Source organism: Coregonus clupeaformis, chromosome 31 (assembly GCF_020615455.1).
Source record: "Coregonus clupeaformis isolate EN_2021a chromosome 31, ASM2061545v1, whole genome shotgun sequence".
Lineage (NCBI taxonomy): Eukaryota > Metazoa > Chordata > Actinopteri > Salmoniformes > Salmonidae > Coregonus > Coregonus clupeaformis.
The window spans coordinates 15,387,850-15,410,837 of record NC_059222.1 but is presented as its reverse complement, the minus strand read 5'-3'; the positions used below and the strand labels follow the sequence as shown (position 1 = coordinate 15,410,837).

At 42.4% G+C, this 22,988-nt stretch overlaps 1 protein-coding gene across 1 annotated transcript; it reads right to left on the bottom strand.

Moving 5' to 3' along the window:
* Positions 1–300: 300 nt before the first annotated feature.
* map3k21 (mitogen-activated protein kinase kinase kinase 21) lies at positions 301–18,376 on the bottom strand. The gene is made up of 10 exons (XM_041858982.2): positions 16,578–18,376; positions 8,894–9,074; positions 8,162–8,310; positions 7,598–7,773; positions 5,278–5,518; positions 4,868–4,984; positions 3,804–3,954; positions 3,606–3,703; positions 2,717–3,490; positions 301–2,591 (listed from the first exon to the last, which is right to left on the bottom strand). The coding sequence occupies exons 1-10, from the start codon at positions 17,350–17,352 to the stop codon at positions 2,194–2,196; spliced, it is 3,060 nt and encodes a 1,019-aa protein (XP_041714916.1). The 5' UTR covers positions 17,353–18,376; the 3' UTR covers positions 301–2,193.
* Between the last annotated feature and the right edge of the window lie 4,612 nt (positions 18,377–22,988).

The window sequence follows — 22,988 nt, the reverse complement described above, 5'->3', positions numbered from 1 at the left end:
GGTTTCTGAAGATTCACACTGGTTTAAAGACCTATCATGCTAATCAGACAGCCATGCTTGCAAGTATAAAAGAGGTCAACTGATATATTACACTTAAAGCCTGTGATTGTTAACATGGGGATTCATGAAGATAAAACAACGCTGGGATTCTGTGGTGTGAACAAAAAGTGATAACAGGTTTTCAAAAATTAAATAACTAAAGATCTGTAAATGTCTGTTGTCGTAGTCTCAATCTCTTGTACTGTTCTTCTCCCACACACAGCTAACACAACGCTAATAAAAAGTATGAAAAAGCAAAAGCCTTATCAAATTTGTTGTATTAATGGCAGGCATAACATGTCAGGATATAGCAAGGACCCCATAAACGCTCTAGCTATGACAGTGATGTGATCTCAAAGGCAGTGTTAAAAAAATAAAAATAAATGTTCTTCCAGTTGTATTGACTTCAACAGCTGACTGGGATGTACCATTAGGAATGTTGATTTAAAATCAAGAGAAGTGCTCAAGATTTAAACAGTACTACAAAAGGAGAGATTATTTAACATTCAGTATTCTTTGTAAACAGTATAACGGGACGAACAAAAATACTGTACATTGGATATTTACATGTTGCTCGGTACTAATGACTTGCATGGGACTTAAATGGGAACTGAATATTTAGACGATAACTTGTGTAGTCTAGTGGCATCAACAAGAAGGCAGTTCCTGTCAGCAATCATTTTCATATTAACAAAAAGCTAAGGAATACTACATCTAACTGTTTCTCAAACAAGTATTGGAATATGTTTTTTCAAAATGTCATTCCATCTTTAGGCATTTTATCTTTATGAACAAAGGTGTGAAATAATACTGTAATCATAACCATTCAGACAAAATATACATTTATGATAAGCCAAATAAACACCTTCATACTTTTCCCCATCCAATTCCCATCTCTTTGTTCTTCAAAATAGTGTTTGCACAGGAAGCTAGGTAGACTAAGCCCCCCATGTGAATTGGTTTCGAGCCAAATGGTCATATTCCACATAAACCATAGCAGCTCATAATGCTGAATAGTCTTTATGTACAGTAGTGGTACGGGTTCAGTGGTTTGTAACGCTTGTCTAGTCGTATAGTGGTAAAGTAGAGGCTGACCAGGCCTGGCTTAGTGTTTCAGTGTTGAGATTAGGATCTCCAGTGTTGTTGGTTGCACTGTTACTGCCTGGCTTAGTGTTTCAGTGTTGAGATTAGGATCTCCAGTGTTGTTGGTTGCACTGTTACTGCCTGGTTTAGTGTTTCAGTGTTGAGATTAGGATCTCCAGTGTTGTTGGTTGCACTGTTACTGCCTGGTTTAGTGTTTCAGTGTTGAGATTAGGATCTCCAGTGTTGTTGGTTGCACTGTTACTGCCTGGTTTAGTGTTTCAGTGTTGAGATTAGGATCTCCAGTGTTGTTGGTTGCACTGTTACTGCCTGGTTTAGTGTTTCAGTGTTGAGATTAGGATCTCCAGTGTTGTTGGTTGCACTGTTACTGCCTGGTTTAGTGTTTCAGTGTTGAGATTAGGATCTCCAGTGTTGTTGGTTGCACTGTTACTGCCTGGTTTAGTGTTTCAGTGTTGAGATTAGGATCTCCAGTGTTGTTGGTTGCACTGTTACTCTACATATGTCAGTTGAGCCACATGTTGACTTCCAGACAGAAGACATTCAATATTACCTCTGACATTGGACAGAACTTGTCCTAAAATAAACACTGTGGTATCTATAAAATAACAACGATAAACAAAATCAATACAAAATAATTACCAGCATTAAATCAAAATGGAGAAAAATATTTTTACAAACAAAAGCAAATTAACATTGTTTGACATTTGAAAGTACGCATAATTTTCTAACTTGAGATGCCAAGATCCAAACCAGTGTGTGTGCAGAAAAATTGTGACATTTTTGCAACAGAAAATGGAATATGTTCCTTCGTTGTTCAATCAACCTGATGCTATTGAAACATGTTTTTCCCCCCCAATATTAAATTACCTATCAAAATATTACAGATATAAATAAAAAAGCACAGGTATCGTCAAGCAGCAGTGGCCCACATTCAGGTAAAAACAACGAGGGCAGTGGAATGCCCTGGAATGTCAAATAAGAGTTGTTGATCCAACTGAAACATTAGTTGAAAATTGTGCTCTGGTACCCTGGTAATAAGGCAGCTTATTTCTGCTATGACAAGAACTTTTTCTCTAGTTCGAAGACGGAGGGGCGAATGGGGCCGCTCTGAATTCGGCAGAGGGGCACGGTGCAGTCACGTTTCTGCCCCTCCGTGTCCATGTCCAGCAGAGAGCAGTCCATCTTGACCTCGGCGGAGGAGAGGACGATGTTGAGGCTCCTGGCGCTCTTCTCTCCAGAGTAGTGGCCCAGGGAGTAGCTCTTGTTGCGGCCACTCAGGAGACCCCAGGAGTGGGGTTTGCCCCGGAGGGACAGAGGCCGGGGCCTGGAGGCGACAGTCTCCCCACTGGCTGCTGTCTCAGGTGTCTCCTCCCTGTCAGACTTCTTCTTCTGAGAGGTCGTGGTGGAAGACTGTCCCGATGAGGTCGTGTGAAAGCCAGATGTACCATTAGCTGTGGAAATAAATAAGCAGTCAGTTTCATTGCACCCGTTCAGGGTGCAGTTGTACAGTGGTGTCACCTCACAGCATTAAACAACACTACTACATTATACAGTCCTGACTGTCACTTTCACTCACTGTCCTGAACGACGGACGACTTCTTCCTCCGGAGGCGAGAGCCCATGCTCTGAGGCGGAGTCTGCTCTGGGGCTGCAGGCTGGGGGAGGGGCTCGACCTCAGCTGGAGTCCTGCTGCCCGGCCCCTGTGGACCCTGTGGCTGGGAGCCGCTGTTGGGCTGTGCTCTGGGGTCTACCTCCTTCACAGGGCTGGGCTCAGGCCCCTCCACGTCCGACTGCAGGAGGCACTTGGTGGAGTTGCACTCTGAGATGGAGGACATGGAGATGAGGTTGACAGGGCCTTGGGAGGCTGCCGACAAGGGTAAGGCTGCCTCCTCCTTGCGGGAGGAACGTACACCAGGGGGGCTGGTGCTGCGGCGGAAGCGTGTGGCGCGCTGGAACAGCCCCTCTTTCTTCTTTTTCTCCACGCTGGGCTGGGGCTCAGGGTCGTCTCCCGGTGGTGCCTTGAGCGTGTCACACAGGTCGAAGCCCAGCCCCACCGAGGCCAGCATCGAGGCACAGACGTAGAGCACAGTATCTGTCCGGCGGCGAGCTGAGGCCCTCTTCAGGCTGTTGGTGGGGGTGTGCTGGGGGGTGGTGCTGGTGGAGCTGGCTGAGGTGGTGCTGGGGTCCTCCAGGCTTTCCCCTGGGAAGCCTCCTGCCGTCCCCTCACCCCCCTGCTGCTGCTCATCCTTCCACAGAGGTAGATCGATGTACACCTGATTGGGGAACTTCAGTTGCTTTGGTTTGGTGTTGTCCGAGCCATCTGGTGAGCACATCTCATCTTTATTGGTCCCTGAACATGAAGGACGAGGACAGAGACAAATAGTCATTGATAAGCTTTTGACAGGAACTAAGAAATGGTCTTGTTGTGTTGTATCTGATTATATTAGAAGACAAATTTCCCTCACCTTGCTGCTCTGCAAACAACGCAGCCAACGGAACTGACTTCTGGGACTTCACCAGACTGGTGGACCAGGGGTTGTTTCCATCAGACAGTGGCCTCACTCTGCCAGGACAAGTCAGTTTCATCAAACAACCCATACAGACACCATGAAGATGACAAAATAAATACTGAATGGAGATGGAAAGAAACACAAGTCCTGTACCTTTCAGCACAGTTTCCCCGCTCCTTGGTCTGAACGGAGCTCGGTCCCCACGTTCGCCCCTTCTTCTTAATCCCCTTCTTGACATCATCAAACTCCTCCGGCTTGTAGATGGTGCTTCGTCCCCATGTTCTGTTGCTCTCGTCCAGAGTCACTGTGATGAAGGAGAGAACATCAGTCAACAACTGGCAGAGTACACCAATGCCCCAGTGACAAATCTCTGTGAGAGTCCAGGCCAACAGCAGATATATGTCTTCAAACACTTGAGTGGCTAAGCAATTAGAGGACTGGATTATTTGAGAAAACAACCTCCACCATCCACCGCAATAAGAAATATGAATATAATCCCTGCAGCTGAACACTGGTTAGGAAATCAAAAAGACCCAGTATATTGATGTCAATATTTCAAGAACAGGTTGGGTTGCAAATAAAAAACGCCTTCTGTGATCAGTTAGTGATAAACATTACAGGTTACAAACAACCTCTAATGCATCCCAACGTGTTCTTCATTTCAAAGCAAACCCATATTATTATTAGTAGTAGTAAAAACCCTGAAACACCCAGGGCTTTTCAGAGGATAAACCCATGTACATTTTCTGAAATCAGCGATGATGATAGTCCAAGTTGTCTTAGTAGCCAGAAGCACACAGGCAGCAGCTGGTAGTCCGTTGTTAGAACCCTAGTCGTTGAGAAACACGTTAGCCGGTGCACACACAGCAGACAGTGGCCACATCCCAACAATGCCACACAGTTGCTTGCCTTTCTTCCTAGACCCAGTAGAGGGCTGGCACTCGCTGGTGATATCCACATGCTGGTGATACACATACATACTGTCCCTTTGGATACTGTCAATGCGGGCACACACTAGAGGGAGAAAACATTCACGCAGAACCACATCAGAGTTTGGAGAGGGAAGCTTACCCAGTCATAACAGCTATGCCAAAATGAAGCACACATAAAAATACTTTATTTGATACTGTTATACTGTTTTGTTTTGCATTTGACCCAGGTCTGTCGTGTTCCTGTTTTAATGCAGTATGTGGATTGATTGTCTGAGGTGCACTTACACTGGATGGCCCGGAGGCGGGGTATGAGTGTGGGGCTGCTGGGGGGGCTGGAGCTGTTCAGACTCCTCCTCTTGTCCATGGAGGGTGACGCCTGCACTGTGATCTTGTGCTGGAAATCTAGAAAACAGAGACACAGGCCAGGTTGGTTGGTCACTTGTTTAGCTTTTACCATTTGTGTAATCTCTAGTGGACAGACTACCAACTGTCAAAAGACTGGGTTCCGGTGCTTCGGTCTTCCGTCACTGGTTATTTTGAGGTTATTTGGGTGAAGGAGGCGGGATTTCAAGCAATGATTTTAAGTGTAACTTTTTTGAAAATGTGTTGAGGAACTTTTTTTCTCAACTCAAAGATAACATTGACTTAAAGATAGACTATCACGACTAGACAGAAAGACAGTCAGAAACACCCACCTGACGGCAGGCTGATGCGGTTGCCGTCCTTGAGTTTGAGGCGGCTACGTTTGAACTTGCCCTTCCTCTTCTTGACGTTGGGCTTGTCCTTGTTGAGCTGGAAGATGAGGATGTTGAGTTCCCTCTCCAGCACGTTGATCTCCCGCTCTGCCAGCTGCTGCTCTCTCCTCTTCAGCAGCTCCTCGTGGGACTTCTGCTGCAGCGCCGCACGCGTCAGCTCCTCCTCCCGGGAACGCAGCTCCTACAGGAAGGAAGGAACACATGTAGGAGGGTCAGACGACAGACAACTCTGCATAATATAGTTTTTCCCCCCACATTTTGCATCCGGTGGGGTGCACACTCGCCCAAAGTAACAAAATAATAAATTCAGACCAATCGAAGCCAAAGAGGGGGGACAGCGATAGGCAGGGGTGCCCGCCTCTGCTATACAATAGTAGGGGAAACACTGGCATAATGATCCACAGAGACCGGTGCTAGGCAGTGCATTATTTCCTTATCCCTTCTGTCTATCATTTTTGCTAAAAATAACTCACAAATACCTTCCTTGTTTACAGATTTACATTTGCAAATAACTCAAAGCTCTCTCCAAACACCACCCAGCACAGCAGTGAGCAGTGCCCTGGAGCAGAGCCCTGAATGAAGGAGAGCTCTTTTAAGAGAGGCTGGCCAGCACTCACAGGTTGTAAATCCCAACTAGATTCATGGAGCTTTGCAGAAACCTTGTGGTGTGTGGGGAGGGGATGACTAAGCCAAAGATCACAAGCTAAAGGGGGCCCCTTAGTTGATGAGGCACATCTACAGAGTAGTAGAGAGGCCTTGGACTGCCTGGCTAAGAGGTTGCCATCGCTTGATTGTCAACTAGGTTGCAAATGAGTAGGGTTAACAAAATCAGTTGATCTACTGTGCAGGGCAGCATTTGGATTTCATGTTCTTGATTTTGTTTCCTATAAAAACAGAATAATCCTTCATGAATTACTTCTGCAAAGCAGCTTTACAAACCCACTGAAGCGAAAATGTGATTAATGTTGTGTAACAACAATGTTGCAACTTGTGAGGTAGAAAAAATATTATAATTTCATTGTTAAAAAGAACTGAAAAACAATAGCCCTATATAGTTGGACTCAAAACGTCACTTTGACGTTTTAGAAGAAAGGAGTATGCCAAAGAAATTAAGCAAACTGAACCTCAGGCCTAGGTTTAGACTTATGGTCCCGCAGAAATATAGATGGATAAGCGTTTTAGATCATAGGCAACCTTTAACAATGGAATGTAGAAACTCACAATCAGGAGGAACAATGTATGTGCTTCTGTTACTTTTTAGAGGTAATGAAATTAACTGGTGTCGTATGGGGAAATAACATGCTAGACAATCCCTGGGAGAGGTTTTGCATATTGCGCAATTTGCCAAGTTTGCTGCTTAACGATTCAGCTGAATTTACATGAAAGCGCATTCTCGATACAGCAATTACAATTCCCATTTGATATAAGAGGAGGGACTAAGAAGGGAAGCAGCTTATCGTATTAACAATTGGAAATACTTATAACCATCAACGCGAATAGCTTGTTTTGTTAAAGACACAATTAGCTCGCCTGCAGAAAGTAACCAATAAAAATCAAAGCATTCCCTTAACTACAGGTTTATTGCACCGCTGCCTTCCAAGGGCTTCTAACGTTATCCTTCTCAGTTTATACTGGAGGTTTACCTAGCTATACAACTTATCTACTTCATAAAACGACAAAGGATGAGTCTAAGTTATAAATCAGGACAAACGCACATTGCACAACGTCTCTCACTGTGTCCTGAGTGCTGACATAATAATAATAATAATAATAATAATGCCATTTAGCAGACGCTTTTATCCAAAGCGACTTACAGTCGTGCGTGCATACATTTTTGTGTATGGGTGGTCCCGGGGATCGAACCCACTACCTTGGCGTTACAAGCGCCGTGCTCTACCAGCTGAGCTACAGAGGACCAGAGGATGCGAATGGTGATAGGCACTATGTTAGGGAATACATCCCCCTACACTGATCAAATGAACGAAGGCATACGGGGAGGGATGTGACACTTGCTGTTATTACAGATGTAGGGTCTTAATTTGACATATATAGTCACAGCAAAATACTCATGTAGCAACAGGATTTGAATGTTTAATCCATAATGTTGCTACATGCAAAGTACAATACTGTTAATATAATAATGTGTTAGTGTGGGTTTTCAGTTAATTTATGTAAATCATGAAGCTCTTATGCATTTCCTGCGGTGCAGGAAAATTCTCAGCAACAAACGAGTGATCAAATTAAGATCCTACACCTGTACCTTTTCTTTTGTCCTGAGCTCGTCAAACATCTCCTGGATCTCCACCCTCCAGTCCTCCTGCATGGAGTGGAAGGAGTCCTGGGGCATAGTGGCCATCACCGCCTCCTCTATGGCTGTCAGCTGCTCCAGGATGGAGGCAAACGACGGCCGGATGTGGGGGTCCTGCTCCCAGCACTCTGAGATAAACAACAAGGTGTAACCAAGATTGAGATCAATGTTCTGGAACTAAATCAACACCAATATCTAGTTGTGTGATGGTTAAAAAAAAAAAAAAAAACGTATAGATGTTTTACTGTCACATACACTGTATAGGTGCAGTGAAATGTGTTGTTTTACAGGGTCAGCCATAGTAGTACTGCACCCCTGGAGCAAATGAGGGTTAACTGCCTTGCTCAAGGGCACATCTGCAGATTTTTCACCTTGTCGGCTTGGGTATTTGAACCAGCGACCAAATACACACACAAATGTCCTGGAATGACACTTTATTATCCTATGAATGTACTTCAGGCAACATGGGTTGAGGAACGGTAACAGCAGATGGATGGTCGGACTTGGTGACAGCACCTTCCATGAGCTTGGCGAAGGGTTCTGGGCAGGTGGATGGAATAGGGAGGGTTAACTTGTTGACAGCCACACCATAGGCCACAGCCAGCCCATCAATCCCACGGTAAGGCACCTCTCCTGTCAGCAACTCCCATAACAGGACCCCATAACTAGTAGAGAGAACACAGATACAGTGAGTACAATGTCCTAATAACACCCATGTTATTATAACACTATTATAACACTCAAATTCACATTGCCTAAACCTTTCTTGTAGTGCTTAGGTCTACTGTTTAGAGGAACTTGGTCTTGAATAATGGACTTGTTGAATACTAAATAATGGCAGTAAAATGTTGTTTACCAGTACAGTGCTAACAAAAATGATCCTGTTTAAATTAAGCACTAAGCCTACAGTCTTCATCTTTCATGAAATGAATGTTAGCTCCCTGTGCAGCAGATTGTAGTTACCAGTGGAGGGTGTTCAGGGATACTGTAGGCTATAATGCACATCATAGTAGTACAGAATGTACATAAAGTGGTTATCTGACAGAACAGTTTTGGTTTAAACAAAATAACAATGAGAGCACTTTTCAGAAATAGGTCGGGACAAATGTTTCTAAATGTCTGGAAATAAAAGGAGTATCAAGGTGCCACCTTTCCAGATCATAATTTCCTAAAAACCCTATTGATTCCAGTCTGACGTGGGGCCTTTGTTTGGAACAGGAAGAAGAAGGAGCGTGCTGTTCGTTTTACCTCCAGACATCGCTGCCTTTGGAGAAGAGGGAGGACTTGATGACTTCAGGGGCCATCCATGAGTACGTGCCAGCAGCACTCATCTCGGTGGTGTTGTGCCACTCTCTGGCCAGGCCAAAGTCTGTGATTTTCAAAGTCTTCCTTCCAATGTCATCGTTCTCAATTTTTTCAAGTAATAAAACTAGGCAAAAAGGAGAGGACAGAGGAGAGGGTTGGTTAGGTATTTGATGACACACAATTGGATATCTTTTAGGTGTATAAACATAAATAAAAAAAGCAGCTTTTTCATTATGATCAATGGGGAAGATGACAGCATTATAATAGATCTGTCCCCAGGTCTTAAACATTCTTTATACTGATACTTACAGAAGCTGTCTGTAAGGTAACACCAAACATACCACCCTTTAATTGAATGAATAGGCAAGAAACAGTATGAAGTGTTCTCCGAGGATTGCAGTTTTTGCTTTATTTAAAGACGATGTGAATATGAAGCACTTTTTGCGATTCAAAGAATAACAATATAAATATGCAGTGAAACCTGATTACTCCTCCTTTAATTTAGAAGACACTCTTCCTCATGGACATATACACAATATGGATATTACACACTGTACCCAAACTATAGGCCTAGCTAAAGAACGCAGGCCATTGTTTACTTTGGTAGCTGTGCCGCCCTTTACTTATTAAGAACCTATTAACATTGGCATTCACTCCAGGTTTGGACACCTGTCGATTAAAGAGAATGTGTAACAGACTCCAAGACTGGGGGTGGTAGCCTGAAAGTCAGATATCAGCTCATTCTGTCCTTGACTCCTCCATATCAACACCATAGCCAACTTGGCCAAGCTAACAAAAAGCCATTATCTAAAGACTAAACACATATTTCATTTTACAGGGGAGCCCTTTTAACTTTCCCATGCCCAGAGTGTTAATAATCATCTACTCCAGAATAGAGCCTACAGTAGATAAGGCCGGCCAGAAGAGACCTTGACTCTACTGCCAGCTCACAGTCCCTGACTTGCCAAATGGGAGGGTGACAACATAGGCTACATCTGGAGGAGGGTAATGTAACAAAACCACTGTGGAGCAGGACAGCAACAATATGATGGAGAGCTATGGTAGTGTAAGAAGATTATTTTTGACCTTATTTGTGTCTGTTATTTGTAGAAGATAAACATTATACTGTAACAGACATAGTGTCTACCTTCACTTAGATTTAAACAAATATGATCCTTAGAGTGGCACAATATTCAAGTAGGCTTTTAGGAAGAAACTAAGCCTATTCCTAAAGAGAATGTGACAATTGGCATTCCATTTCAAACAGGTTTTTCTGGCTTAATGAGAGCCTTTAAAATACAGCAGTTTCATCTCGTTTTCCATGATTCTATAAATTCTGTTTAGGCTAGTTACCCAACATAATACTCTATATTTTTTCAGAACAGGATACAGATTAGTGGTATATTTATTGATAACAGACTCCCTGATTACAGTATGAAAAATGTATGCACTCACTAAAAAAAACTGTAAGTCGCTCTGGATAAGAGCGTCTGCTAAATGACTAAAATGTAAATGTTAAAAAATTACATGATATACTAATGCTAACCCCACACTGAATGCTGGTCCAAACCTCTGAATACTAGTAGGGTTAACCTAGGCTGTATGTCAGTGAAACGCCCCTGGCACATTTCAGGCCTTTAAAGGAGTTACCTCAGATGTAGATGTGGGAACCTGAGCTCTGCCATAGTAATTAACATGATTCAGTAGCAGGGAGGGGAGTAAACCACAGCCTAAAGGACTAGACTATCTTTAAAAATAAATTTGTTAAGAGTCTTTCTAATAGAGACTAGACCTATAGTTTGTCTATTAGGCCATAGGCCTGGGTGGCGCTGATGAAAATGTCTTGCCTCCTGTTATTTTTCAGGACATTTCCCTTTGCTTAGTCTTGTGTTTCTACCACACTATATACACAAAGAGTTAGCCTTAAAGGTACCAGCTCAAGGTGATCATTTGTAGACAGAACACTGGGTTGAGTCAGTCAGGTTTTCTCCAGCTGTTGGGCTAGTCAACATGCCGGATGATAGGCAGTTCCTTAGTGGCCATAATAAAAAATACTCAAAGCATTTCCAGTTTTCCTTTCAGAAAAAACCTATAGTAAGCGAACTACTCATTATTGTGGTTAACTGCAGGGAAGAGACAAAAAAAGTTGCCTTGCAATCTATAGCCATGCTTAGCTTACTTAAGCCCTCCTCTGTAAGGGCCTATATATTTATGGTAACCATTTTATAGGTTGGGGTGTAAACCGGAGCGCTAGACACAACAATAGCCATGACATGGATACACAAGATAACACTGTGTGCACTCCAACAGGGCACTATTGTTACCTCCATTCTGGAGCGAGATTCTTGACATTCTTTAACCTTTGCATCTCTGTACCCGAAACTACAAAATTAAAGTGTGTTATGAGGGCTGGCAAGAGGCCAAGTTTCAGTGTGCTCTGCACTGCCTGCCAATGAACATTGCTTCCATCTACAGTACCTCTCTGCTCTCCAGCTCCAACCAGCAAGAAGGAATAACCTCTTGGGGGAAAAAAACAGGGGGGAAAACAACAGAGTTGCAGCTGTTGTGGAGATTAAATATAATGAAAATAAGCCTTTCAGACCCTGGAGTCTGGGCATTCTTGTGGCTGCTGTCACCTAGCAACTAGTGCTTGACCACTCCATTGTGCAAACTTATGTTAAGCTTTTGCCCCTCATTAGCGGCATTCCTCCTTCGACCGAGAGGTATTAAAAGATTAAGGGACACAAAGAAAAACAATTTCACTGACTTTTTGATATTCCCTTAAGATAATAATTGATCAAATCAGTGTGTAGTACTACACTAAGTAAATTGTGGGTTGATCAGTTCTAAAGGTAGTTGGGTTGTGAAAGTTTGTGCACTGCATTTTCCCTCATCTTACAATGCATGCTCAAGACAAACCTTCACACCAATATCCCACAGATGAATTACCCTCTGGGCTCCCTTATTTGTGGCTGGTTTAAACAACAGAAAGTGTATAGTTCCCGGTGGGGGTGTCGGTGGGTGAATTCAGTGAGCCCCCTAAAACAAACACATTTTCCCCAATTAAATTCAGCAAGCTACCAGTGTTGTCTGTCACAATAATGTGGAAAGATAAACACACTAACTTGTGTTAGCAGTGCAGTGCTGCTTGGGGGTGGGGTGTGAGCAAGTGTCTATTGTCCATTTAGCATGTGCTACCCGAATAGCTGTTCAATAAAAGAGGTTCGGTTTGCCCACACCCGCACATCTGACAGTACAATGTAGACACGTGTATGATTCCCTGTCGAAAACAAAAAATACAGCAAAATGGATTGCCGAACAAGGTTCACCTTCCGAGAAATCAGAGCCTGATTAGACAAGCCACTATCGGTATACCACAGATCAGACTGTGACAGAATCATGTTTCACAGAACACAGCGGTGATGTCTCACACTGACGTACATGGCCACAGTCAGTCAACTTAAACATTTTCATGCATTATTTAGGAGGGAGGACTCAGAGGCCTCAAAAGCACCAAGGTTTGAGTCTAAATCTTCTCACCAACTGAAAAACAGGCCTAAGACCTAACTGTAGCAAGGGTCAGTTCTAGAATCTTTATGTTTTCTAGTGGCTCAGTGTGGGTTGGTTCTTGCAACACTGGGATTGTGGGTTTGATTTCCACATGGGCCATATAAGCATAATATGAGAGGTTTAGGAATATGACCATATTGTTATTACAGTTGTGAGCTCCAACATGGTAACAGCACTCATGTGATTTAGGAGCACATACACTGATGACATGGTTTGAAGTTGAGTGTTTATAAATCAGGGGCTTTATTTGAGACAACATTTCAGGGGGGATGGGGTTAGGGACCCCAGCTGAGCAAACGTAGACCTTACTTCACATCCTCTCGAGGGTCCCCCCCTGCATACAAAGATCCTTCTTTAGGGCCCTGCATGGTTCTCACATGCCCTGAAGAGGATCTGGGTTTCTGAGGATCAGTCACATGCCTAACAGACCGACAAGCAGATGGAGGACAGCTCTCAGCTGCTTGTACAGGCCTCTGGAGTCCATAGGGGTGACCGGAAAGGAGTTGGGAGAGGGAAAGTTGCCTGTGGACTGTGGAAATGAATGGAATATGGAGATGGTGCCATTTCATAGCAGCAATGATTCTGCACTTCCCAAAGGCATACAGACGTATTTGGGTCAGAATGTAAAACATTACTGCTTTGGCCAACTTAAATTAAATCTGTAATATGTCACTTTTTGGGTGACCCGACCAAATTAGCATAGTTATAGATCTGTCATTCGCATTGAAAGCAAGTCTAAGAAGTGGTAGATCTGTTCTATGTGCACTATTTCTATGCTTCCCGTGTTTAACCTCTTAAGGATCGGACCCTTTTTTTCAATTTTTGCCTAAAATGATATACCCAAATCTAACTGCATGTAGCTCAGGACCTGAAGCAAGGATATTTTTTATTTTATTTATTTATTTCACCTTTATTTAACCAGGTAAGCCAGTTGAGAACAAGTTCTCATTTACAACTGCGACCTGGCCAAGATAAAGCAAAGCAGTGCGATAAAAACAACAACACAGAGTTACATATGGGGTAAAAAAACATAAAGTCAAAAAATACAACAGAAAATATATATACAGTGTGTGCAAATGTAGCAAGTTATGGAGGTAAGGCAATAAATAGGCTATAGTGCAAAATAATTACAATTAGTATTAACACTGGAATGGTAGATGTGCAAGAGATTATGTGCAAATAGAGATACTGGGGTGCAAAAGAGCAAAATAAATAACAATATAGGGATGAGGTAGTTGGGTGGGCTAATTTCAGATGGGCTGTGTACAGGTGCAGTGATCGGTAAGGTGCTCTGACAACTGATGCTTAAAGTTAGTGAGGGAGATAAGAGTCTCCAGCTTCAGAGATTTTTGCAATTCGTTCCAGTCATTGGCAGCAGAGAACTGGAAGGAATGGTGGCCAAAGGAGGTGTTGGCTTTGGGAATGACCAGTGAGATATACCTGCTGGAGCGCAGACTACGGGTGGGTGCTGCTATGGTGACCAATGAGCTAAAATAAGGCGGGGATTTGCCTAGCAGTGATTTATAGATTATATGCATATTCTTGATACCATTTGAAAGGAAACACTTTGAAATTTGTGGAAATGTGAAATGAATGTAGGAGAATATAACACATTAGATCTGATAAAAGATAATACAAACAAAAAATAATTTGTTTTCTTTTTATGTATTTTTTTTTATCATCTTTGAAATGTAAGAGAAAGGCCACAATATAATATTGCAGTTTAGGCGCAATTTAGATTTTGCCCACTAGATGGCAGCAGTGTGTGTGCAAAGTTTCAGATTGATCCAGTGAAGCATTGCAATACTGGACTATTTTGTATCAAGTCCGCCCAAATGTGCCGAATTGGTCAATTGATAAATTTTCAAGTACATAACTATAGAGAACATACAAAAATGATATGGTAATACAAAATGTAAGTTTACACACTCCAGGAATGTCATACATGATGGATCATTAGCTTATACACTAACTTTCACACATCTAGATGGCCGGGCGGGGTGGGTGTGGAGCCAGAGACAGTAGGGGTTCAAACTGTAGAACCCAGTTCCTACATTTGAATACAAAAATGGATTTGATCAACCAAAACTATGCTACATTTTATCTCTGGGACCCTTAGTATGACAAATCAGAGTAAGATTACTGAATATAAGTACATTATTTACCTTCAGAGGTGAATGTATCAAACCAGTTATCGTGATACGTTTTTGTTGTTGTTGTGCACTCTCCTCAAACAATAGCAAGGTATTTATTCACTGTAATATCTACTGTAAATTGGACAGTGCCGTTAGATTAACAAGAATGTAAGCTTTCTGCCCATATAAGACATGTCTATGTCCTGGAAAATTTGCTGTTACTTACAACAGTCATGCTAATCACATTAGCGCATGTTAGCTCAACCGTCCCGTATACGGGACACTGATCCCGTAGAGGTTAAGTTTCGTATTTGCGTCTTTTACTTTCGGTTTTGTACACCAGCTTCACAGCTGAAAATACAATAGTTTATGTTATTGAAAAGATATTGCACAGCAGTTTAGAAGGTACAATGATTCTCTACACTTGCTTTGTCACAAACTGAAATTAGGCGAACTATAGGAATTTTAGCAACCATGAAATGGCGGAGTGATTTCTGCATATTGCACCTTTAACTTCATGTATTGTCACAAGAGTTCCCTTTCAATTATCTGTCACACAATATGGTACAGATACAGTGAGCTCCAAAAGTATTGGGCCAGTGACAAATGTTTTGTTGTTTTGGCTCTGTACTGAAATTATACAATGACTATGAGGTTAACGTGCAGATTGTCAGCTTTAATTTTAGGGTGTTTTCATCCATATCGGGTGAACACTTCTACATTAATGTGGATGCTACCATGATTACGGATAGTCCTGAATGAATCGTGAATAATAATATATTATATCCCCAAGACACGCTAATGTCTCATCATTACAATAACAGGGGAGGTTAGCATTTTTTGGGGGGGGTATGATATTTGTGCATCTGTAACTTTCTCGCTCATCATTATTCACGATTCATTCAGGACTATCCGTAATAAAGGTAGCATCCACATTAATGTAGTGTTTAAAAACATTATATTCTTATTTACAATAAAAATGACTACAAAATGACCATTCATTTCTATTGGGGACAAAATAATCTGAAACAACCAAAAAGTTTGTAGAGTCACAAGCTTGATGTAATCATTGCTTGCTAGGAATATGGGACCAAATACTAAACTTTTGACTACTTTAATACACATAAGTGAATTTGTCCTCTAAAATGGAGGGACTATGTACAAAAAGTGCTATAATTTATAAACAGTTCACCCAATATGGATGAAAATACCCTCAAAATAAAGCTGACAGTCTTCATTTCAAATCTAAAGTGCTGGAGTACAGAGGCAAAACAACAAAACATGTTTTGCTGTCCCAATACTTTTGGAGCTCACTGTATGTCAACAATACCTAGGTCTATACAATGTATAGATATAGGAAGTAGTATGACAGTAGTTCTCTTTCAACATGCCACTGGGGCCAGGTGACCAATTGATTATAAGTGAATGAATATGATCATCATAATCCTGTTCTAGCATATCATTAATGTGGGGTTAGCATAACAGGGTTTCAGAGAGTTTGTGTGATAGTTTGAACAGGGAAAGTCATGGCGGAGAAGACCTTGCTCTGGGTTCAACAAATAATTCCTTCAAACACCAACCCTCAACTCTCAGTTGATAGTGGTAGGCCTATCTACAACATGCATGCAATGTCACCTGAAGTTTAAGTAGAGCAGCTGAGTTTACACTACAATAGCATTCTAGGCTTAGATATGGCATCTTTCCTAATAAGAAAATGTGCAGAACCAAACATTACTTGGTGCTAGGATATATATTGTTTGTCAGTTGTATGGTGATAGTAAAAGTGCATTCATGAGCTTTAGGTTAATGTTTTAGTTGGTAGAGGAGATTGTGGACCATTCCTGTGGCCATGCTCAGATTTTCATCTGTTCTGAAAAGTGATTGACGGTTATTTTGAGCAGATGGTAATATATGTTGCTTACTGTTGCAGGATTTCAGGTCGCGGTGAATAATGGGCACAACAGCCTCCTCATGTAGGTAGTGCATGCCCCTGGCGATTTGAACAGCCCAGTTGACAAGAATGTGTGGGGGTATCCTCCGACCAGTCAAAGCCCTGTTAAGAGTCCCTCCGCGAGCATATTCCATCACCAAGCACAGGTTCGGCTCCTCAAGACAGACACCTTCAAGTTTTATTATATTGGGATGTTGTAGCATGGAGAAGAGCTTGGCCTCTTGTTTAACACCGTCCGAAGTTGCAGTAATGTCTTCGTCTGGATCCTGTCGGGCTGCCTTTACAGCGACCTCTTGGTCCTTCCATGCCCCTCGATAAACTTTACCGAATCCCCCGACACCGATTATTTCCTCTAAAACGAGTTCACTAAAATCTATTTGCACTGGAGTACTCGGACGCTCCCGCACCCCTACCGTGCTACCGTCGGGAAGTCTGTAAATTGCAGGTTGACACGTAACATAATTTGCAGGGAAAATCCCGACTCGGTGGTTAATTTTACCCGTCCACCATCCTTCATCTCCCGAGATCGCAGCATCCTTTGAGAGGACCTCAACCACGTCCCCCCGCCGCAGACTAAGTTCATCTTCTCCAGTACTTCCATAGTCAAACACAGCCGTCCACAGCGATCGGGACAGGGGAGCAGAATGAGCCCAAGCTCTTGCGGTGGGGGAATCTGTCCAGGCATGCTCTCCAGTGTCTTTCGGTCGCCCCTCACCGTTTGGGAAACCGGCCTTGGAAACATCCATTTCTCGGTGTCTGTAGCCGCACCATAGAGTGCAAAGCTGTTGCAAAATCAAACTTTCAAAGGACCTCTAAACTCATCGGAAGAGTGCAAAGCTGTTGCAAAATCAAACTTTCAAAAGGACCTCTAAACTCATCGGAATGTGAATCGTTCAGAACGATATCACAAATGGGCAAGACGGTCCCAACATGGTATTCCAAAGTCCTGGTAAGACACGTTTGCTACTTTCCTCTCCAGGAAAAGTTTATTTGTGGACCAACTTCTGAAACGTAACTATCCAATAAACTAGCTAGTACCTAGTTAGAGTGCTAAGATTAGCTAGCTAGCCAGCTATAAAGTTACGCTAGTTTGAAGGAACAAATTATATTTATGTAGCTAGCTACTTATCAGAGTGTACATGGAAGTTGACCCAGTCCCACTACGGACAGTGAAAAATAAGCCCCAATTACAGCTAGCTAGCTTAGTAGCTACAAAAAGTCCATACCTGCAGTAGCTGTGCTAACGTTAGCTCCTGAATTATCTCAGTCAGGCTATGAAGTTTCTCAAGTGCCAAAAGAGTAACGTTACCTGCACATTCAGTCGAAACAAACGTGGGTTAAACAGCAGAAACATACGCCAACAACAGTATTAGCTATATCGTTGTTGGTAGCCGAACTACGTTTTCATCTAACTTTTAGCTGGCAAGTTTAGCTAACGTTAGTTTAATCGCTCTCCAAAACCTTTAGCTAGCTAGCCCATTCGTTACGCTAGCTAAGGTTAGCTTAGGTCGTCAGCCCATTGACTGCACTGACACTTAAAAAAAGTTTGAGTATAAATGCAGCTAATGTCTTGTCAGTATGAATCCTCCTGTAAACAACAATGTGAAGTTTTGTTGCGTTTAAATGATTCGCTAGGATCCGAAAGATAACCAAACGTTCCATCAACTTTCCTCAAAACAATCCGTACGGCCCCGACATCGCTCCTACTATACACACTAGGCTGCCTGAGTAGCGGGCTGGTCCTGCTGGGAAGTTTGCGAGCTCGCTCGAGCTGTGCTCTTCTACACGAAGATTGGTGGATTTACCCTCACGTGACATGCATGTCTCTACAGAAAAACAAGAGGAGGAGCAGTGGGGAGGAGCCTCCGTATGCAGAAGAGTGCGCGCGGTGATGGCATGTTATGCCATATTATTGATGATAGCAGTAATAATGAATTACATTGCTGCCATGTGTAAACCCATTATCTCATAAGCACCAACACGACAATCACAACTTCAACCAAACATACATAACTGTTTATTAATTCTTCATAAACTAGCCTACATTCACTTTGCCTATAATTTAGGCATATAATTAACTGTACATACTGTCTAGGCTGTTCTGGCAGAATTGGGGTGAGCTGTTGTAACTTCTCAAGGATTATGTTACTGTTCTGTGTTGGACTGTGATATGCATTTCATAGACTTCTGTTATCACTGCACCCTAACACTAGGCCATTGTGTTCTGGAACTGTTGCTTGTATTAAAGGACTGTTGTGTAAACAATATGATTGTATTATCACCTCCCACTTTATAAGTGACATGTAACAATTTACTCTTCAAGCTCTTTCCCTGACTGCGATCAGAGGGTGATCTACCTTGCAGCTGCTCATATGTATTAAAGATATCCTGCAAGTAGGAATAGGATAGCCTACAACTAGATTATAGTTATAATATATATATTTACGTCATTTAGCAGACACTCTTATCCAGAGCGGCTTACAGTTAGTGAGTGCATACATTTTTCATACTGGCCCCCCGTGGGAATCGAACCCACAACCCTAGCGTTGCAAGCGCCATGCTCTACCAACTGAGCTACAGGAGGCCTATCAGTTTGCACACATGAGAGGGTTAATGAGGTTGGTAAAAGTAAGAATGATGAATGAAAGTAATTACATACATTTGACTGTAATTGTTTGGTTGGTATTAGGATGGGTTGAGTATAGTGAGGAAGTGATATACCAGTGGTCGGGTAGAATTGTGTCGGTTGATAGACAAAGTTGGATAAAGAGAGATGAAGTGATAAATGTGTGAATAATGGGTTACTAGAGATTTGATTAGGTTGCAATAAAAAAAACTGAGAAAACAATACAAATGTAAGTGATTTGGAGTAATAATACGGTACTAAGAAAACAATTAGAAATCATGGGTGGTAAACCCTCTAAATGTACCGATAAACCGGCCCCTCCCTCAGCTCCCGCTACACAGCCTCAACCCCCACCACCAGTGGTTTTGTATCATCCACTGAAAACAGAAGCCCTAACAGCAGTAGTGTTGCACCGCTACCCTACTCGAGTAGATTGGACCAAAATTACATCCTGTGTTATGGCATTTCGTTACACCCGCAATAACATCTGCTAAACATGTGTATGTGACAAATACAATTTGATTTGATTTGATTGTGAAGATGCCCATGGTTTCTCGAGCAGAATGAGATACATTTTTTTTCAAGCACTCTGGAATGGCGTCTGATGCAGAGGGGGTTAACAGGCCCCCTGGTCTCAGCATTATGTGTGTAGGTTAGCTAAGAAGGTCTCTGAGATACTCAACCAAATTACTCCAGGTTGGCAGGCTAAAACCCGTCCTGGAAGTTACTATCCTAGCTCAGCATTGCATGGAAACTATTAAACATAATTCCACCAAAACTGACCATCGCTTACAGGCAGCTCAGCTACAGTTTTATATGACAGGAGCTTTTCGACCTGCAGGCCGCAGTCGCGACAGGGGACGGGGTCGTGGGCGCGGGCGTGGCAGGGGTTGGAACAACGGGGCAGCTAGGGGGATAGGGATGGAGATGAAGGCTGCTTCTATTGTCTCGATCCCAACCACTGAAGAAGTGAATGCCCAAAAATACTAGAAATGTGGGAAAGGAAAAACCAGCCACAATAGGGACGTCCCTCAGGGGAAATAACATCCTTGATACAGTAATGCCCACAGGTAAAGGTAGACCAATCTGGCCCAAACATTATGGTAAAAATACAAGGAAAATAAATTCCTATGTTGGTAGATATGGGTGCTACTACATCCACTTTTAGTAAAGAAACTGGACTTGACTTACCCCTAACCAATAAAACTATAACCGCTTATGGGATTTCCTCCACCCCGGTAGTACATTTTGAAAAAGAACCCATGCCCTGTTCTATAGGACTAGTAAACATTGAACAGGATTTCCTATATTCAACCACTCAACCATTTAATTTACTGGGAAGAGACTTGCTGACAACACTAAATGCTACGATTTATAGTACTCCCGATGGAGTTTTCGTTGATATCCCTAACAATGAAATTCTAAACCAATTCGTGAGTAGGGAAATTGAACCACTCCCAGAGACGGAGTGGGAAACTGGCTCTGTCTCTCAGTCTATTCTGTCTCAAGTTCCAGACTCATTATGGACAGAGCACTCCAATGTTAGTGGACTGATAGGCAGTGCTAGCCCAGTTATAATAAATGTTGATCTTAGAAAGAAACTCTAGTCTCGAGAGCTATCTTTAAAAGGAAGCTCCCTCCAAAGTTTATCTCTCCCCTCCTTCTGAATTGGCTGATGTATTTTATAATTTCGGCACATTACATATTAATCTCAAAATAATAGACATTTCATGAGTGTGAAATAGAAAGTGAATATCCAACGGAAATTGGATATTCACTAAAATGCTAACAATGCTTTCCAATAAGGAGAACGTAAAAGTGGACAATGGCATCCCGGTGAACAGAAGTTATCATGTTTGTTTTTGGGGGTTTTAAACCTTTTTGTTTGTAGCTCTAGGTACAATAGGGGTGAGAGCAGATCATTGTTTGAGAGTGATCCGTGTGTATTAGCATAAGTGATTGAGAGAGCTTTCCTTTTGGAAAGAGTAAAGGGTCCTAGTTGAAGGGAACAGATATGGAGACTAGTGAAAGTAACAAAGACAGTGATAAAGAAAGTAAAATTGAAAGATTCATGGTAATCATGATCTATCAGTTGATGTCAAATTTAATGAGTGTTGACAGTATGGTGAATGGTAATACTGTATGTTATTAGTGGCTTTCAGATAGCACCCTAATAATGCAATAGCTTAGTAATTTGGTTTTATTATGCGCCTAAGCGAACAGAGGGTTTGAGCTTGGGACTGATATTAAAGTAGAGGCCGCCATTTGGTGTTTGGGTTCAAGATAAGCTTCCTGTCGACCCATAGATAAGCCACCAGTGAAAGTGAGTGGGACTCACTGAATTCAGGCTGTAAGGGACACAGTGGGAACATTTGGAACAGAGGTATGAATAATTGAATAAGATACGTTTTTTGACTATTTCCAATTATTATTTATAAATTTGATAGAGGTTGAATAACACCAGTGATTTAAGTAAGAAGGTAATGTCATCTAAAAACAATAATCTGTTGCAATTACGTGGAACACTGTCCAAAATTGAAGTGAGTAGATCCAAATATATTTAGTACAAGGGCTGTGGAAAAACAAGAAAGAGCACCAACTTTTTGAAGGCCCTAACAGATTTGTTAAACAACAGGTTTAATATTTTGACTAGTTGATGTCCAAGGGACAGAAAGTACAGAACACAAGCCATACGTCAAAGCAGCAGGCTGACTTCGGTCATCAGTTGAACAGTGTTTCCTCCGACATATTGGTGCGGCTGGCTTCCAGGTTAAGTGGGCAGGTGTTAAGGAGTGCGGTTTCACAGGACGCATGACTCGACCTTCGCCTCTCCTGAGCCTGTTGGGGAGTTGCAGCGATGAGTCAAGATCGTAATTGGATATTATGAAATTGGGGAGAAAAAGTGGGGTAAAATAATAATAAAAAAATCAAATAAAAGAAATGCTTCCTGAGGCATGTGCCTTGGGTTATATGATATTGTTCCACGATTCAGTGTACCACAAAGTTATGATAAAGATAGGGGGACACATTTCAACTCAAAGATAGCTACATTTGCATGTTGTCACGGATCTCCCCGGTACTGCTGCTCATTCCGTTCACCAGTTCCGGCTTTCTAGGCGTCACTGACATGGATCATTACCACCAACCCCGGACTGTCTTGTCTCATTACGCACACCTGGTTCCCGTTCCCCCTGATTAGTATGTGTATATAAATTATGTGCCCTCTGTTCCCCATTGTCCTTGTCGATTATTGTCCCATGTCCGTTGGTCTCGTGAGTACCGTGTATTGTGCTCTTGTTGTTTACGGGTCTCGTCCTGTGTATTGTGTAGAGGTTACACCTCGCTCTTTGTTTGGGTTACATCCCTTTGGTATATATACGTGTTTGTGTTGGGTGGAGTAAATAAAACCCCATATACGTATTCCTGCGCCTGTCTTCTAATCATTATACAACGTGACATGTGTACCGTTTCACCTGTAAAGTTCTGGACTTGTAGAACGCTACAATGGTGTTCTGAAAAATAAACTGGCAAAAATATGTGCTCAAACAGGGCTTACCTGGGTGGATGCGCTACCCATAGCCTTGTTTTCAATGTCCACATGAGGTACTGATGGCCTGTCCCATGAGGACCCCCGCGTCACCACCAGCTGCAGTCCCAGATCTGCATCTGTTGAATGATACTATGATGAAGTAATGTATAGCTCTGACTAACTGTATTCGAGCTGTTCATTTACAGGTCTCTGCTGCCCGAACTCCC

What these genes read in the sequence shown, in the direction of transcription:
- map3k21 (XM_041858982.2), bottom strand. Translation starts at nt 17,352, where the DNA reads ATGGATGTTTCCAAGGCCGGTTTCCCAAACGGTGAGGGGCGACCGAAA. An exon ending in CGACCTGAAATCCTGCAACA is followed by an intron (nt 9,075 to 16,577) that starts GTAAGCAACATA and finishes CTTTTTGCCTAG; the next exon opens with TTTTATTACTTGAAAAAATT. An exon ending in CCGCCTCCGGGCCATCCAGT is followed by an intron (nt 3,955 to 4,867) that starts GTAAGTGCACCT and finishes CCTTCATCACAG; the next exon opens with TGACTCTGGACGAGAGCAAC.